This window comes from Arabidopsis lyrata, assembly GCF_000004255.2.
Source record: "Arabidopsis lyrata subsp. lyrata unplaced genomic scaffold ARALYscaffold_1, whole genome shotgun sequence".
NCBI classification, from domain to species: Eukaryota; Viridiplantae; Streptophyta; class Magnoliopsida; order Brassicales; family Brassicaceae; genus Arabidopsis; species Arabidopsis lyrata.
This window is the reverse complement of record NW_003302555.1, coordinates 10,512,163-10,528,528: the sequence shown is the minus strand read 5'-3', so window position 1 is coordinate 10,528,528 and position 16,366 is coordinate 10,512,163. Positions and strand designations below refer to the sequence as shown.

The 16,366-nt window shown below is 39.1% G+C and overlaps 7 protein-coding genes across 8 annotated transcripts; 5 read left to right on the top strand and 2 right to left on the bottom strand.

The window, feature by feature from the left end:
* Positions 1-2,249, top strand: LOC9329372 (serine/arginine-rich splicing factor RSZ21). 2 transcript variants are annotated; one of them, XM_021010793.1, is made up of 6 exons: positions 2-109; positions 186-293; positions 381-469; positions 558-771; positions 1,064-1,228; positions 1,363-2,249. In XM_021010793.1, the coding sequence occupies exons 2-6, from the start codon at positions 205-207 to the stop codon at positions 1,367-1,369; spliced, it is 564 nt and encodes a 187-aa protein (XP_020866452.1). In that variant the 5' UTR covers positions 2-109; positions 186-204; the 3' UTR covers positions 1,370-2,249. The 2 variants fall into 2 exon arrangements, with proteins under 2 accessions (XP_020866453.1, XP_020866452.1); XM_021010794.1 differs by lacking the exon at positions 1,363-2,249 and having other exon boundaries at positions 1-109; positions 1,064-1,232.
* A 117-nt stretch (positions 2,250-2,366) lies between these two features.
* LOC9329371 lies at positions 2,367-3,823 on the top strand. The gene has a single exon (XM_002893264.2). The coding sequence runs from the start codon at positions 2,490-2,492 to the stop codon at positions 3,555-3,557; it is 1,068 nt and encodes a 355-aa protein (XP_002893310.1). The 5' UTR covers positions 2,367-2,489; the 3' UTR covers positions 3,558-3,823.
* Positions 3,824-4,123: 300 nt separating this feature from the next.
* Positions 4,124-5,018, top strand: LOC9329370. The gene has a single exon (XM_002893263.2). It carries the CDS (start codon positions 4,239-4,241, stop codon positions 4,926-4,928), a length of 690 nt encoding a protein of 229 aa, XP_002893309.1. The 5' UTR covers positions 4,124-4,238; the 3' UTR covers positions 4,929-5,018.
* A 75-nt stretch (positions 5,019-5,093) lies between these two features.
* On the top strand, positions 5,094-6,349 carry LOC9326660. Its single transcript, XM_002893262.2, has one exon. The coding sequence runs from the start codon at positions 5,239-5,241 to the stop codon at positions 6,274-6,276; it is 1,038 nt and encodes a 345-aa protein (XP_002893308.1). The 5' UTR covers positions 5,094-5,238; the 3' UTR covers positions 6,277-6,349.
* Positions 6,342-9,097, bottom strand: LOC9329369 (spermidine synthase 1). Its single transcript, XM_002890551.2, has 9 exons — positions 8,782-9,097; positions 8,590-8,666; positions 8,383-8,505; positions 7,593-7,697; positions 7,394-7,466; positions 7,241-7,312; positions 6,934-7,129; positions 6,718-6,841; positions 6,342-6,631 (listed from the first exon to the last, which is right to left on the bottom strand). The coding sequence occupies exons 1-9, from the start codon at positions 9,080-9,082 to the stop codon at positions 6,566-6,568; spliced, it is 1,137 nt and encodes a 378-aa protein (XP_002890597.1). The 5' UTR covers positions 9,083-9,097; the 3' UTR covers positions 6,342-6,565.
* Positions 9,098-11,106: 2,009 nt separating this feature from the next.
* Positions 11,107-14,084, top strand: LOC9326659 (aldehyde dehydrogenase family 2 member B7, mitochondrial). The gene is made up of 11 exons (XM_021014112.1): positions 11,107-11,344; positions 11,565-11,690; positions 11,766-11,908; positions 11,991-12,144; positions 12,231-12,460; positions 12,540-12,629; positions 12,722-12,895; positions 12,976-13,113; positions 13,214-13,351; positions 13,446-13,507; positions 13,593-14,084. Exons 1-11 carry the CDS (start codon positions 11,269-11,271, stop codon positions 13,864-13,866), a joined length of 1,605 nt encoding a protein of 534 aa, XP_020869771.1. The 5' UTR covers positions 11,107-11,268; the 3' UTR covers positions 13,867-14,084.
* LOC9326658 lies at positions 14,060-16,366 on the bottom strand. The gene is made up of 4 exons (XM_002890550.2): positions 15,364-16,366; positions 15,074-15,268; positions 14,892-14,983; positions 14,060-14,795 (listed from the first exon to the last, which is right to left on the bottom strand). The coding sequence occupies exons 1-4, from the start codon at positions 16,123-16,125 to the stop codon at positions 14,222-14,224; spliced, it is 1,623 nt and encodes a 540-aa protein (XP_002890596.1). The 5' UTR covers positions 16,126-16,366; the 3' UTR covers positions 14,060-14,221.

Below are 16,366 nucleotides of genomic sequence, written 5' to 3'. Positions count from 1 at the left end.
TTATATTGTAATTAAAATAACTTCTTTCTTTCTTTCCTCGCCGAGGTCTTAAGTCTGAAGTCTGAACCCTAAACCATCCCGCTTCGCCGCTCAGGACCAAGAATCTCAGGTACCATGTCGACTTCTTGCTCTAACTATTGTCCATATCCCTATTTCTTCACAAAACTCAATTCTCTTTCGTTCAGATTTGGCTGATTTTGCATCATGACGAGGGTTTACGTCGGGAATTTGGACCCAAGGGTCACCGAAAGAGAACTCGAAGACGAATTCAGAATCTTCGGCGTTCTACGCAAGTAATTCATATCTCTGACCTTTAAGACATGTACTCTATTTTGTATCAAACCATACGAATTTTGACTCTTGATCTTAAAAAATCGCAGTGTTTGGGTAGCTCGTAGGCCTCCTGGTTACGCTTTCCTCGAGTTCGATGACGAGAGAGATGCTTTGGATGCAATTAGGGCATTGGATCGTTAGTGTTTCTTCTTATTAGATCTCTGAATTATCTTAATTTCTTGTTGCCTTGAATTATCATGTAACGATTGAGGCATGTACTTCAGGAAAGAATGGGTGGCGTGTGGAGCTTTCTCACAAAGATAAAGGAGGTCGTGGAGGCGGTGGTGGCCGTCGTGGCGGTATTGAGGATTCTAAGTGCTATGAGTGTGGTGAGCTTGGACATTTTGCTCGGGAGTGTCGCCGTGGTCGAGGCTCTGTGAGGCGTAGAAGTCCTAGTCCTCGTCGTCGTAGGAGTCCAGATTATGGGTATGGACGCAGGTGAGTCCAGCTAAAACATTCTTATTGAGCTGCTTAAATATTAGATGAGATATTATGTCATTTAGTCCATTGTAGTAGGAGTCTGGTTTTCATGTATAAACGAAGTTGTGACTTATAGAGTTCTTGTCCTGTATTTTAAAATAGCTGCGTAAAGTGTTAACATTTCCATTGAAATTGCATTTATTGGATTTTGTAATCAATTATAGGGCCTGCCTGAGTTGTTAATGTTAATCGTACCTTACCTTTCTTGATGTATGTCACATTTTTGATCCTCTGAATCGATTTTGTTCAGGAGTATAAGCCCGCGTGGAAGAAGATCTCCTCCAAGGCGTCGCAGTGTTACTCCACCTCGCCGTGGGCGGAGCTACAGCAGATCCCCTCCTTATCGTGGTTCTCGCCGGGATTCTCCTCGCCGCAGAGACTCACCCTATGGTCGACGTTCGCCATATGCCAATGGGTAAAAGTTCTTTCCTTTTCTTGGTTTTAGGTTTTCTCAATCTGCATGACTCAACTTCAGCATTCTCTATGTAAATCTGAATAACGTTTGAAGTATATTTGATATAAGGTATATATTCTTTGCGTTTCTTGCAGGGTGTGAAACTGGACCCTGAAGAGAAAGAAGATATTAAAACTTCTATGCTATGATGCTATATCTGCTATGTTTGGCCCTCTTTAGGATAGTTCTACTAGGATTGGTTGTTGAGCATGGTAGACATGTCATTGATGTGTTCGTGTTTTATTAGACAATTGGATTTGGTGAATTCTCCTTCAAGCTGTTTTCCAACAGCCGTCTTGACTTATTCTCTTTAACACGCACTAGCGTTGAACGCGCTGGCTTGCTGTCTTCACTCAGCGTGCTTGAACCCCTACACTTGAGGTCGTTCTTTCGTATCCATAAAATGTGTTTTGTGTCTTGTTGAATGCACTTACCTTATCATATAATATGTGTGACATATCTAAAAGGCTCAACTGTTTCCACTCTTTTTCCCTTGTGAGGTATGATTTATCGGGTAAGATACTGGGATCTCTCCGCAGCTGCGCTGCATCTTACTCTCCCCTCAACTTAGCTTTGCTATGAATCTGCATCGTCAACTCGACCATCATCAGCTAGATTTGCTTGTTACATTGTGTGACTTTTAGATTGCCCTGCTCTTTACTCACAACTCTTACCCCAATCTGCAAACCAAGCTTCTAAGGAGAAAGACAAAGCTGTTTCTTCACCCCGCCCCTTCCTCTTCATCTCCCTCGCTCTCAGCTGCTTTATCACCCCTTGGGTTCTCTGCTCACTTTTGTTTTCGGTCAACTTTGCACACATCTGTTGGTGGATCACACACTTACATTAAACCCTTTTGAGGATGCTTCTTTTTGTATTGCTTGTGAAAATCTGTTAGCGTAGTCTTTTGTGATCATGATTTAGTTTCCAACTTCTGCTTTTCTTTTCGATATAGTCATACATACTAATGAGTCTTGACTTTTAATCTGTTCTTCTTCGGCTGCAACATCCTTTCATGTGAATGCTTTTCTAAATTGTGTTTTGTGGAAATTTGGTTCAAAGGCTTTTTACTTGCATTAAATTTTACATGAAAGTGAAATGTAGCCACTAGCAAGGTCTTAAGTCAACGTCAACGTTAAAGTCAACCAATGAAGAACGACTAAACAATCTATAGATCTGTGATCTCCCTTATTCTTTGGTAAGAAGATAATAACTGCTAAAGGAGATGAAGATCGAGGAGGATCTAGGTTACATCAACGTACTCAAACGAGCAACAAAGCTTCTATGGGGTAACATCAATCTCGTTCTCTTCCTCTGCCTTTGCTCTCTCCCTCTCTTTTGTTTCTTGATCTTCTTCGAGCTCTCACTCCAAACCACTGTCTCATTCGCTTCTCAATACCTCGTTCGACAACTCAATAATTGGAATTACTACTACGTTCCTCGAGATGCTGCCTTGTCGGAGAATCTGCTTCCATTGCTTATCCAGACATTTCTACTCTACTTGTTCCCTTACAGCCTTCTAGACCTCCTCACCACCACCATAATAGTCTCCGCATCTTGGATTGTTCACACGTCCGAGGAGGAACCGTTAAGGTTCGGTCAATTGGTTCGGAGAACCGTAGAGATATGTCAAAACAGACTTGAAGGTTGTCTGATCACCTCTCTGTACATCCTTCTGATGTCAACCCCTGTTCTCTTTGGTTTCTTCTTTGTAGCAACGAACTATTTCTACATCATTTCTCTGATCGGATTAGGAGACTACTCACACTACTATTATATCGATCTGGATGAAGATAGCGGAGGTTATTACAGAAGCAGCCGCTTCGACGATCCGGTAAGGATGTTGTTTGATGCAGTTATGGCTATGTTTCATGGTGCTATCTATCTCGTTTTGCTGGCGATGTTCAGCAAGTGGAGTGCGGGATGGAACATGGGTTTGGTTATCTCGGTGTTAGAAGAAGATCAAGAAGAAGGTCAAAACATCTATGGAACCGATGCCCTGACGATCTCTGCTAAATATGGAAAAGGACATGAGAAGCGCGGTCTCCAAGTGATGCTGGTGTTCTTGGTCTTCGCTATTGCGATGAGGATGCCATGTTTTTGCTTCAAATGCACTGAGAGTTCGAATGGACATAGAGTGCTGTACACGAGTTTCTATGTGGGTTTGATCTGTGTTGGGAATATGATCAAATGGGTGGCTTGTGTAGTGTTTTATGAAGATTGTAGAGCCAAGGTTTTGGAGAAGAAAGGTGATGTGGAGATTGGATCAAAAGCTAAGACTTTTGTTGCATAGATAAATTGTCTTAGATCAAACCAAAGCTCTCGAATCTTAAACAATTTCTACATGACCAATAGCGCCACTGCCCTCTTCATCAAGCTTTCGTTATAGTTGCTCCGTTTATACCCTTAAGGTCATATTCCATTTTAATGTATTGTTGTGTGAGACCTATCAGTGTTCATGGCTTGGCCAAGTATTCATTGAAAGTTGTTATATTATTGAGTTGTGTTTGATATGAGATTTTAATGTACACTTATACAATGTAAAGTTTTTTTTTATTATCTTATCTCTAACATAAAAAAATGAAATTAAAATATATGTTTCCACAAGAATGATATTGGCACGTCTTAGATTTACTGGTTTTCACTGTTATCTCCAATACTTAGATCAAGGTTTCTGCTCATTGTAATGTAATTACAAAATGAAGTGTAAATAGTTCTAAATTGACAATTCTTGGGGTAAGTGGACTTGTGGACCAAACCAGAAGTCGCAATCCAATAGACTTGAAGCTTATCTAGTAAAACCCCACTACTAAATCAAACATTACATACAGTGAGTGACTTGTAGACGAAGTCAAGAAGTCAACGTCAATGAAGGACGACCATTAAATTACTCAACTTTTGCCATTACATGTTCCACTACACATACAGATCTGTGACTTCCCTTCTTCCATTGTGAGAAGAAAGAGATAAACAAATGGAGACGAAGAGCGATGAGAAGCTAAGTATCATCGAACTACTAAAACGAGCTGCGCAGCTACTCTTTGGTAACATCAATCTCGCTCTCTTCCTCTTCTTCTGCTCCCTCCCACTGTTTTGTTTCTTGATCTTCTTCGAGCTCTCCCTCCAAACTACTGTCTCACTCGCTTCCACATACCTCTCCAAACTAGTCAATTCTGAGGAAGACTTATCGGAGAATGATCTTATTCCATGGTTGGTGCAGACATCTCTACTCTACTTCTTTCCCTACACTATTATCGACCTCCTTACCACCACCACGATCGTTGCAGCATCTTCGATTTCTTACATTAGTATGGTTGTTTCGGTCTTAGAGGAGGAAGAAGATGGTAAAGGCATCTATGGAAGCAGTGCTTTGTCTCTTTCAGCTTGGTACTTAAGAGGACAAGAGAAGCGTGACCTATGGATGATGCTGATGTTCTTGGTCGGCGCTCTTGTGACGAGGATGCCATGTTTATACTACAAATGCAGTGAAAGTCTGAGTGGGAATGGAGTGTTGTACACTGGTCTCTATGTAGGTTTGATTTGTGTTGGGAATGTGGTTAAATGGGTGTCTTGTGTTGTTTGTTACCATGATTGTAACACAAGGGTTTTGAGGAAGAAGGGTGATGTGGAGATTGGATCAAAAGCCAAGGCTTTTGCTACATAGAGAAATTGTTTGTGACCAAATCTTTAACAATTTCTCTATCACCAATAGCTTTTGCCCTATACTTTAAATAACAAATTGAAGTTTTTTATAGTTCTCAAATCAGAAGACATTTTAAGCTTATCTAGTAAAACCCTACTAGTCAAACATTAACATACGGTGGCTTGTAGACAAAGTCAACAAGTCAACGTCAATGAAGGACACTAATATATTAAGACTAATTAGTACTTACATAGTTACATGTCCTACTTCATATACAGATCTGTGATTAGTCTTCTTCTTCAACTTCTATTGTGAGAAAAGAGATCAACAGATGGAGACCAAGAGCGAAGAGAAGCTAAGTGTCATCGAACTTCTAAAACTAGCTGCGAAGCTACTCTTCGGTAATAGCAATCTCTTGCTCTTCCTATGCCTCTGCTCTCTCCCACTGTTTTGTTTCTTGATCTTCTTTGAGCTCTCACTCCAAACCACTGTCTCTCTCACTTCCCAATTCCTCTTCAAACTACTCACTCTTGGAGAGGACTTGCCAGAGAATGATCTGATTCTCATATCAGAGAAAAAGAATGATATGATTCCATGGCTGATTCAGACATCTCTGCTCTACTTTTTCCCCTACACCATTCTTGACCTTCTTACTACCACAACAATCGTTGCAGCATCTTCGATTGTTTACACATCCAAGGAAGAGCCGTTAGGGCTGCTACATTTGGTTGGCAGATCTGTCAAAATATGTCAGAACAGAGTAGGTGGTTGTCTGATCACATCTCTTTATGTCCTCCTTTGGTCAACCTCTGTTTTTCTTTTCCTTTTCTTGTTCTTTTTTCTTCAGTTTCTCTCTGGTTCTACCAACTACGTATCCATTCCTTATCTCTCACGCGAATACAAAAGGTTCCACTACCAGGCAGCAGGGCTGTTCGACGTGGTGGTGGTGCTGACTCTTCTGATTCAGTGTACTCTCTTTATAGTTCTGACTGCAAAGCTCAGCAAGTGGAGCTCCGGTTGGAACATGGGTTTGGTTGTTTCGGTCTTGGAAGAAGACGAAGATGATCAAGGCATTTATGGAAGCGATGCTCTGTCTCTTTCAGCTTGGTATAGAAAAGGACATGAGAAGCGTGACCTCTGGTTGATGTTAATGTTCTTGGTCTTCAGTCTTGCGATGAGGATGCCATGTTTATACTCCAAATGCAGTGCGAGTGGAAATGGAGTGATGTACACTGGTTTCTATGTAGGCTTGATTTGTGTTGGGAATTTGCTTAAATGGGTGACTTGTCTTGCTTGTTACCATGATTGTAAAACTATGGTTTCGAGGAAGAAGCATGATGTTGAACAAGCTAAAATTCTTGCTGCTTAACGAGTTTGGCTGAGATCAATTCAAAGTGTGAATCTTTATAATAAATCGTAAAAAAAACAGAAAGGTGACTTCTCAGCTTCATCGCAAAAGCATAAGAACATGTTGTAAATAGGATTTGCTACTATGTAAATGTGTAATGCTATTATGCTAAAAGAAGACATAGTCACTTTTGCAGCTCTTGCAATGTGTTACAGAAACATGCATGAAACAACAGAACATTCTAAAAACAGTAAAATGCTTTTATTCTTGATAAATTCAACGATCCTCCAGATTAGTTTTCTTTCTCTTTTCAATTGGCTTTTGACTCAATTACCTTCTTGGCGAAAGAAGGCAAGCAGAATGCGGCTGAATGAATCTGAAACCCCGAAGAAATGAGAGCATAAGCTAAGAATTCGAGTGTCTAGACCGCATGAAATAGTATATCGAGAGATTTTTTCTTACCTCGGCATTGTAAAACTTCAAAGGTCCATTTGATTTGCTTGAGCTCTCGTCAATTGGGTTCAGTGGGTGTTTGAAGTCAACATCAGGTCCCTCAGTAGAACAAAGCATAAATCCAATAACCCCACTGAAAATAAGAAAAGTGTGAGATGATACACATTTTAAAGTTATAATCACACAAAAAGGAGAGAGATTGATGTTAAAGGTCATTAAACATGCCTGGGGTATGTTGGAACGCTGGTCCAGGCATAGTTCACAGAACCCTTGAAGATCTCACGGCAGTTTGCAACAATGTCTTCGATGATGTCCATGTGAAGCCACAAGCTTTCAGCCTGAGTACACACAACCCCACCAGGACGAAGAGCTCTAGCCACGGATTGGAAGAAGGGTTTCTCAAATAGCTCCTTTGCAGGACCTAACACACACCAGCAAGCATAAAAATAAGTAAAGCTGCTTTTTAGTTTTGTTCAACATAACAGCAAGGGTTAATGTGGTTTCTGATGAAAAATATGATTGTAGTAGTTACCGATTGGATCTGAAGAGTCAACAATAACCGCATCGTATGATCCTTCAGCAGCATTCTTCAAGAAAGCAACACCTGCAATTATTCATTAACTGATCAGTTTGAAAATATTTGAATTTAAAATGGCAAAATGTATCTAAAGCGCCAGTATTGTACCATCGCCAATGACAAGGTTCACGCGAGGATCCTCGTATCCAATTGCTACATCAGGGAAAAATTGCTTAGACACCTGAAAATTCCCAGTAGGTGGAATCAAATTAAACTAAAATACACATCCAAAAGTTCATTGTTTCATATAACAAGGCATTTATCGAAATAGAGATGCAGGAAAGGTGAAAAGTAAGTGGCCACTCACGTCGACCACCATTTTATCAATTTCACACATGTCAATCTGCTCAACAGAAGCATGGCGTGCAACTTCCCGCAGGACACCTCCATCTCCTCCTCCAATAACTAAGACCTATGGAAAAACTAGAAAGGCATTGATCAGATACACTCTGGCTTATAGCTTTACTAGCTAAAAGCACAACCAACATTTCTAGCTGCTCCACTTTACCACAAACCCAAAATAGTTAGACTACCCAATTCTTATACTTGGGAGCAAAAGCAACTATGAATGTAAGAAGCTTTGATTATCTACCTTTTCTCAAACAAGTCCCCATTAACAAGCTAAAGGATAATCATTTAAGCCCATTGAAACAAATTTCTATCATAATATTATTATCCAATAAAGTTTACTTGAGTTCTCTAACTTTGCCAGAAGAGAACATGGGACTATGTACCTTTTTTCTCAGGAGGCCATCAAAGTTTGTACATTTAAAAAGCAAAAAAATGGTAATCATCTACCTTTTCTCTAGTGGACATTCCTATCACCACCCTGGAATGTAATCATTTATGCCAACTCAAGTAGTTTCTATATTCACATCTGATAAAAGGAACTCTGGTTTCTCTATTTCTCCCATAACTAATGATTTAATCATCCTACTTTACCGGAGAAGAAAAATGCAAACTTAAAAAACCTTTCATTACATTCCAAAGCTATAGACTTTTTGATTACCCAAACAACACACACACAACCCAAAATGCAACAAAGGTCACAGGCAAAGGAACAGAGTGAAAATGGTTCTAAAAGGATTGATTTATACCTTCTTAGGGTTAGGAATAGAGCACAAAGGAAGATGAGTGATCATTTCTTGATAGGCACATTCATCTCTCTCGGTAAGTTGGATTACTCCATCCAAAACCAAAACTTTTCCATATGTTGCAGACTAACAACACACACAAATCCAATCAAATTAAGCAAAGAAACAACACAAAAACAGAGAAATGATTCCTTTTTTTTTTCTCCTTACCTGGAAAACAATCACATCTTGATAATCTGATTTCCCTTGAAACAAAACTTTCTCAACCTTCAATGAGTGTGCTTCTCCTGCATCTCAAACCAATTAAAAAGTTCAGCTTTTTAATTTCAAAACTAATAAAAAAGTTGAGCTTTTTAATTATAAGAAGCCAGAATTTGTTTTGAGAGAGGAATAAAAGAAGACCTGGCCACATAGGACTCATTTCAGAGAACCAGCCAGGAATGACAGTGGAGAAACAAGCAGGCTCCTTTTTCTGATCTCCGTTCTCCGTCTCCATGGTTGCGGCGGCGCCGTTATCATCCTCTTCTCTCGGTCTTTTCAAATCGGTGGCGGAGGATTCTTTAGCATCCATGGTTAATGCTCTGGTGAATATCTCCGAGAAATGAGAGAGAGGAATTAGGGTTTTTGAGGAGAGGTGGTGATTTTGATGTGAAGTGAAGCTGAAGATATAAGGAAGAGAAGAGCGTAACACTGAACATATCATTTCATTTTTTATTATTATTTTTTTCAACGTTAGTGAAATTGGGAAATTATTATGTGATGATAATTCTACTTTTGCCTCGAATATATCGTTTCTTTAACTTTTGGGCCTTTTTTGTTTTATTTTATTTCTTTAAAGAGAAGCTTTTTGGCTTTTTATGTTCTGTTTTTATTCGTGTCTTTGATGCTCACTCGCTTTTTCGCACGTTTACACCACGCGCTATCTCACGTGCAAAATTCTCATACGCCAAAATGAGACCTGACTTGTGTTATGAACATGGACGGACGAGAAATATTCCCACATTCTCAATTGGTTTGGTTTAGTTATACCAATTCTAAAATTTATAATCTTTTTCAATTGTTTTTGGAATAAGAAGATTTGGTACCTATCTATATACTTCTATAATATAAAACTTTTTTGTGACAACAAATCTGCTATACACATAGCTACAAATCCGGTGTTTCATGAACGCACCAAACATATAGAGATTGATTGTCACATCACAAGAGATCAGGTCGAGAATGGATTTCTGAAGTTGTTTCATGTTACAACTGAGAATCAGCATGCTGATATTTTGACTAAAGCTCTCCATCTAGGACCATTCCATTCTCTTCTTCAACATATGTCCATTTCAAACTTCTTTTCATCTGACCACAGTTCTATTTCAGAAGCTTGAGGGAGGTGTATTGGAGTATATTTAGATAATCGGGTTTGTTATCACCGGTTTAGATTAATTACACTTGTATATAAATAACATTATGTACATTGTTTTCATTTAATGAGAAATCCACATTATTTCAGCTCTACTTTAATAATAATGATGTTTCAGTTTCATACGTTTGTTCCTAGTTCATGTTAGCCATTTCGAACGTACGCCGTACGGTCTATTTATAATATATATATGTTTCTAATAGGGCCGAATCTTATACGAACACGATAATCTCTTCTTTTTATCTGTCTATTAAAAGAAATTTTGGTAGGGATAAACAAGTAAATGCTAAAATGATTTTCTATAAATGAACAAAAAGAAATACGTTTACGTATCCACAATGTCTATGCACTATGATAAGATATTTGGTTATGCATGAAAAGATGTTTGGAAATCCCCAAAAGAATTTAAGTTTTTTTATAATTTGAAATATGAAAACGTGATAATCAATGTGCATTGGCATTTTTAGCGATCATATAAGTTTTCATAGCTAACTACTAACCCATATAAGTTTCTGTCAATTTTAGATAAATTTGTCCTCATTTGTTTTTATAAAAGTGTTGTTTCAACCCAAAAAAAAAAAAAGGCTATAAAAAACCTAGTAATAAGGAGATTTATGGCTAAAATATAGCCTTATCCATCGAATTGTTCTGTTTTTGTAAGGCTGGGTCCAAACTAAGTTACACGTAATGTAACATTGACACATTGTCAAGATCATAACTTAGTGTTAACCAAGAAATATTTTTGGTAACAAATTATCACTAAAAATATGATATTATCTCTATACAAACCTATAATAACAATTTAAAACGTAATCTTTAATGCCAACACACAAAGTGAACCACTATATTATACCATAACTAATCATTTATCCTACTGATATTGAGATTAACGATATAAGTAAAATAATCACCTATTTTTAGTGTGGTAGGTGAACCACTCAAATCACTTCAAAATAATCGGGACGTAATACTTTTCACTTACGCCTTTCGATGCCGTACCACACTTTTTTAAGTCACCATTCACACTTTTCTTTTGATAAAATCTCCATTCCCACACTTAAATATCGTTTTAACAATTAATTATTTTCTATGATGTTAATTTTAAATATTTTCTGTAAAAATATTCTAGTTTACTTCTTTTGTCAGCACATTCTTAATATATCTATGATACTACAATTACAACTATAACTCCGAAGATTATGGTACTACTAAGTAAAAGAAAAGATAGAAACGAATGATTAATAAAATGATATTATATATTTTAGTGTAGACACGAACTTTTGATTTGACTCTTGTGTCGACGACAAGTGGGGAATGAATGTGATATTTTGATCCCTGAAATGGTTCTTCCTTATGTTCGTTACTTAAATGTGAAAGTATCATTACTCGTGTGCTTGCTACCATAAAACAGAGCTCTCACACCAATACAAAAGCGACCATCACCGTGAGAAAGAGAAGAAGAAGAAAGAAACTTAGCCATGGCATCAAGAAGAGTTTCTTCGCTGCTCTCTCGCTCTTTCATGTCCTCATCACCTTCTCTCTTCTCTCTTAGAGGTATCTAAATGCGATCCGATCCATTTTGTAGAGTCATTGCTTCTCTGTCATAGTTATTTGCTCTGTTCCTTGTGTGTATCTTGATGATCGAGATCGTTCTGTTTTCATTTTCTCTATTCGGATCCATGATCAACGAGTTTTTCAGATTTTTGTGGTTACTTCTCGATATAGATTTGATTATCTTGATCTCATTTAGATGCGTTCTTGTTTGTTTCTTCAGGAATGAACAGAGGAGCTCAAAGATACAGTAACGCCGCTGCTGCTGTTGAAAACACTATTACACCACCAGTGAAAGTCGAACACACACAGCTTCTAATCGGTGGAAGATTCGTTGATGCAGTGTCAGGTAAGAAATGTTTACCCTTGTCAATATCTGAAAAGTTCGTTAATATATTGATACTTGATTGTTTTGAAATTACAGGAAAAACTTTCCCTACTTTGGATCCAAGGAATGGAGAAGTGATTGCTCAGGTAGCTGAAGGTGATGCAGAAGACGTGAACCGCGCGGTTGCAGCTGCACGAAAGGCTTTTGATGAAGGACCATGGCCTAGAATGACTGCTTATGTATATAACAACTTTGTCTGTACTTATCTTTTGTGTTTATTTGTGCTTTTGAAATGACTCTTAGCTTTGTTAATTTCTTCAGGAGAGATCAAAGATACTGTTTCGTTTCGCGGATTTAATCGAGAAACATAACGATGAGATTGCTGCTCTTGAGACTTGGGATAATGGGAAACCTTATGAACAATCTGTTCAAATTGAAGTGCCAATGCTTGCTAGGGTGTTCCGGTACTATGCTGGTGAGTGAAACCACTGATACATATTGTGTACTTTTTCATGATCTCTTTAAGGAGTTTTGTGTGTTGTTCTTCGATGAGTTTCTTAGGTTGGGCAGACAAGATCCATGGAATGACAATGCCAGGAGATGGTCCACACCATGTGCAGACATTGCATGAGCCTATAGGAGTCGCTGGACAAATCATCCCATGGAACTTCCCTCTTCTCATGCTTTCTTGGAAACTCGGACCAGCTTTAGCTTGCGGTAACACCATTGTTCTCAAGACTGCTGAGCAAACTCCTTTATCTGCTCTTCTTGTTGGAAAACTTCTTCATGAGGTAACAATGTGCTCTTCAGTGAGATTTTGTTTCATTGATGTTATGTTTTTCTCAAGTAACTGATATTTTTATGACACAGGCTGGACTTCCTGATGGAGTTGTGAATATAGTTTCTGGATTCGGTGCAACAGCTGGTGCAGCTATAGCTAGTCACATGGACGTTGATAAGGTTTAAAAGACAAACTATGAAAAATTCTTCTATTAAAAGACAGAAGTTATGCCTTCTATAGAATTTCTGATAAATCCCTCTGCACTCTACAGGTTGCTTTCACCGGGTCTACTGATGTTGGGAAGATTATTCTTGAGTTGGCCTCAAAAAGTAACCTTAAGGCAGTGACTCTTGAGCTTGGAGGCAAGTCACCATTCATTGTATGTGAAGATGCTGATGTTGATCAAGCCGTTGAGCTTGCACATTTCGCTTTGTTCTTTAACCAGGTACCATCACTCAATATACCTCAATGTATGGTTTATATGGTTTCCATGGATAAGTATAACCTGTCCTGCTTAACTTGTAGGGACAATGTTGCTGTGCTGGTTCGCGTACATTTGTACATGAACGCGTGTATGATGAGTTTGTAGAGAAAGCTAAGGCTCGTGCACTCAAGCGCAATGTTGGAGATCCCTTCAAGTCAGGCATTGAGCAAGGTCCCCAGGTAGACAGAACAGCATTTAGAAACCGTAACCTTACCACGTTCTCGGTGAAAAACAGAACAACATTTCAACTTTCCTAACTTGTATTGGACCAAAAAACAGGTTGACTCAGAGCAATTCAAGAAAATCTTGAAGTACATCAAATATGGAGTTGAGGCTGGAGCCACATTACAAGCTGGAGGTGACCGGCTTGGTTCCAAGGGTTACTACATTCAACCTACTGTCTTCTCAGACGTTAAAGTAAGTAAACAGTATGTTACCCTTAAACAAAACTCAATTGCCATTACAGTTTCTTGCGAAAACCGATTTATATGGACCGTATTGAACTTGGCAGGATGACATGCTCATAGCCACAGACGAGATTTTCGGGCCGGTTCAAACCATACTGAAATTCAAGTACAATCTAAATGCTAAACAAAATATTTCCTCTTTGTTGATATTTTCTGATTAAACTTCACTAATGGATTTTGATGTTTCTTAGGGATCTTGATGAGGTGATTGCAAGAGCGAACAACTCGAGGTATGGTTTAGCTGCAGGAGTGTTCACACAGAATCTGGACACAGCGCACCGGCTAATGCGAGCACTCAGGGTTGGGACCGTTTGGATTAACTGTTTCGATGTTCTTGATGCATCGATTCCATTTGGAGGGTATAAGATGAGTGGCATTGGAAGAGAGAAAGGTCTCTACAGTCTCAACAATTACTTGCAAGTCAAGGCTGTTGTCACTTCCCTCAAGAACCCGGCCTGGCTCTAAACCATACCAGGTGGTATCTCGCCCTTAAGTAGCTGGACTTACGCTTATTTATCGAGTTTGGTTTATAATGGATTTGCACTTTTGCTTTGGGAAACCTGGAGTTGTTTTGTCTCTAGGTTTTCTAGATTTTGAGAGTAATAATTTATCTTCAAACACATTTTACAAATAAAGCTAAATGAAAATGTGTGATCAATAAACACATACTCTTATTAGTTTCATTGATGTGTATATGAACTTGACTAATAACAATAGAATCCATGAATACTCTCTATAAGCAGTGGAAACTAAAAGCCTTTTCACAGTAGACGTAGAAGTGGTAACAAACAACATAAAATCTCGATATCGCGCTTATGGTTCATGGATTCTTCAACTTGATTCTGAGCTTTCTAGTGATATGTGATGCTCTTGGATGAACTGGTCGTTTCGTGTTATCAGCACATTGTTCTGCTTCCACCCAGTTTACAACTTTGAGAATCAGAGACTGTGGAACCTTCTTAACATCTGCATCACTTGTGTCTCTGCACTTCTTCATCCCTTTCTCCAAAGCCTTTTCTATAAACTCCATGAACCAATTTGCAGCTTCATTCTCTATCTCTTTCACCAACCTCGCGGTGTTTCCTAACCTGGAAGAAGGAGCTGCGGGGTTCTTGTTCTCATCGTTTGATCTCATTTGCTTGTGATTTTGCTGCTGCTTCAGGACAGTTCTTCTCTTTGATGTTGTTTTCTCCTGATCAATAGAGTTGTGCGGGATTTCGTGTAGTATCGACGATGATCCATCCTCAGATTTGTTCTCAGTAGTAGAAGCAGCTGCTTCAATGGACGCGATTTCGTTCACGGTCTCAGATATCTGGCTGTGAAACTCCAAGAACTTGTCGAAGCACGCAGCCGGACAATCAGCTTTTGCTGATTTGCTTAGATTGGCAAATGTCCTGCATTTTCCCAAAAAAGATTCATAAGAACATTTCAAACACAAACATCCATAAATCATACAATGAAACCGATCAAGAAGAGATTGTTGTGTGTACTTGAGATGACGAACGACTGTTTCGGTAGCTGTAGCTTCTCTCAATGCCTGAAGAGCTATCTTCTGAGCCGTCTCTCGCTGCTGCATAGCTTCCTGTTCAGATACAAAGACATATCTCAGTATCACCAAACACATTCTTAAAAGAACCTAACCATTGAATATAACATTCAAATTTATGCAAACCTTGCTCAGTGTGCTAAGTCTTCCTGGTAGACTCAAACTCTTCTCTGTTTTTTCCAACTTGCTATACTTAGATTCATGCTTTGGAGAAGCCAGCTTTGAGGTAGACTTTGGAGCCTCTCTTTCATCTTCCAACAAAGCAGCTGCTGTTGCTCTTCTAGTACGCATACTCGGAGGTGGTGAATCGCTTTTCTTTGCCTGCAAAATCAAGATTATTAAGCCATTGTTAACTCTCTCCACAAAACCCTTTAAGCTTAAGCCAATAGAGAAAACACAGAGCAAAATGTACCTACAGAGGATTTAAAAGGACTAAGAAGAACAGAAGAAACAGAGTTCTTCACCATCATCTCTCTATCGCAAACACTTCTACTTCTCGGAAACTTCGAACTCGGCGGAACAACACAGCTCTTCCTCATCATCGCAGCAGGACTCTCTCCTTTAAGATCCACCATTTTCGACAAAAGCCCTCCTCCATAAGAACACCTAACACCACCAGGTGATCTCCCTCTAGTCATAACCACCGGAGACCCCGCCATGAATCTCCCTGTACCAAGCCTATGTTTCGCCGGCGTACACTGATCAAAATCCAAAGGTGCAGGCTTTAACACAAACAGAGACGAAACATCACCGTTTTGACCCCAAGAGCCTCTTCTCGGTCTCGTCCCAGACTCTTTCTCAATCTTTCCTCTTGTACTCATCAATGGCTCAGGAGTTCCAAGCAACGGATGTCGTCCCGGAATCGGTCTAGCACCTTTGATGATCGGAACAGGTGTCCCTGGATCAAGCCGATCAACGTAGATAAACTGACCTAACTGCATCTTGTTGCTGAGAACGTCGTCGTCTTGATCAGAAGGAAGACTAACGTAGATTGAGTGAGAAGAATCAGAGACTTTTATGAAGAAGCCTTGTTTGGGTATAAGATTCTTCTCGTCAAGATCAACGGGGACGATATCAGTGACTTGTAATAACGAGCTTCTGTGTTCTCCGGTGGGTTTAACTCCGGTTTTCATACCGTCGATTAGCTTTTGAAGGATTCCGGGGGCTAAAGCCGCCATTGTTGTTGAATTCAAGATTGAGAATTTGTGATTCAGATGAGAAAATCACAGAAATTCAAGAAATGGGTTTTGATCGGGAAGAAACGAATTGCGTGATTGAAGAATTTAGGGTTCTTAGTCGGAGAGATCCAACGGTAAGTAATAAGTGTACTTGAAGAAGAAAGAGGAATGGGAAGATTGAAAATAAAAATTGAAACTTTTTTTGAATAAAGAAGAAAAAATTGGGGATTTTTTTTTTTTT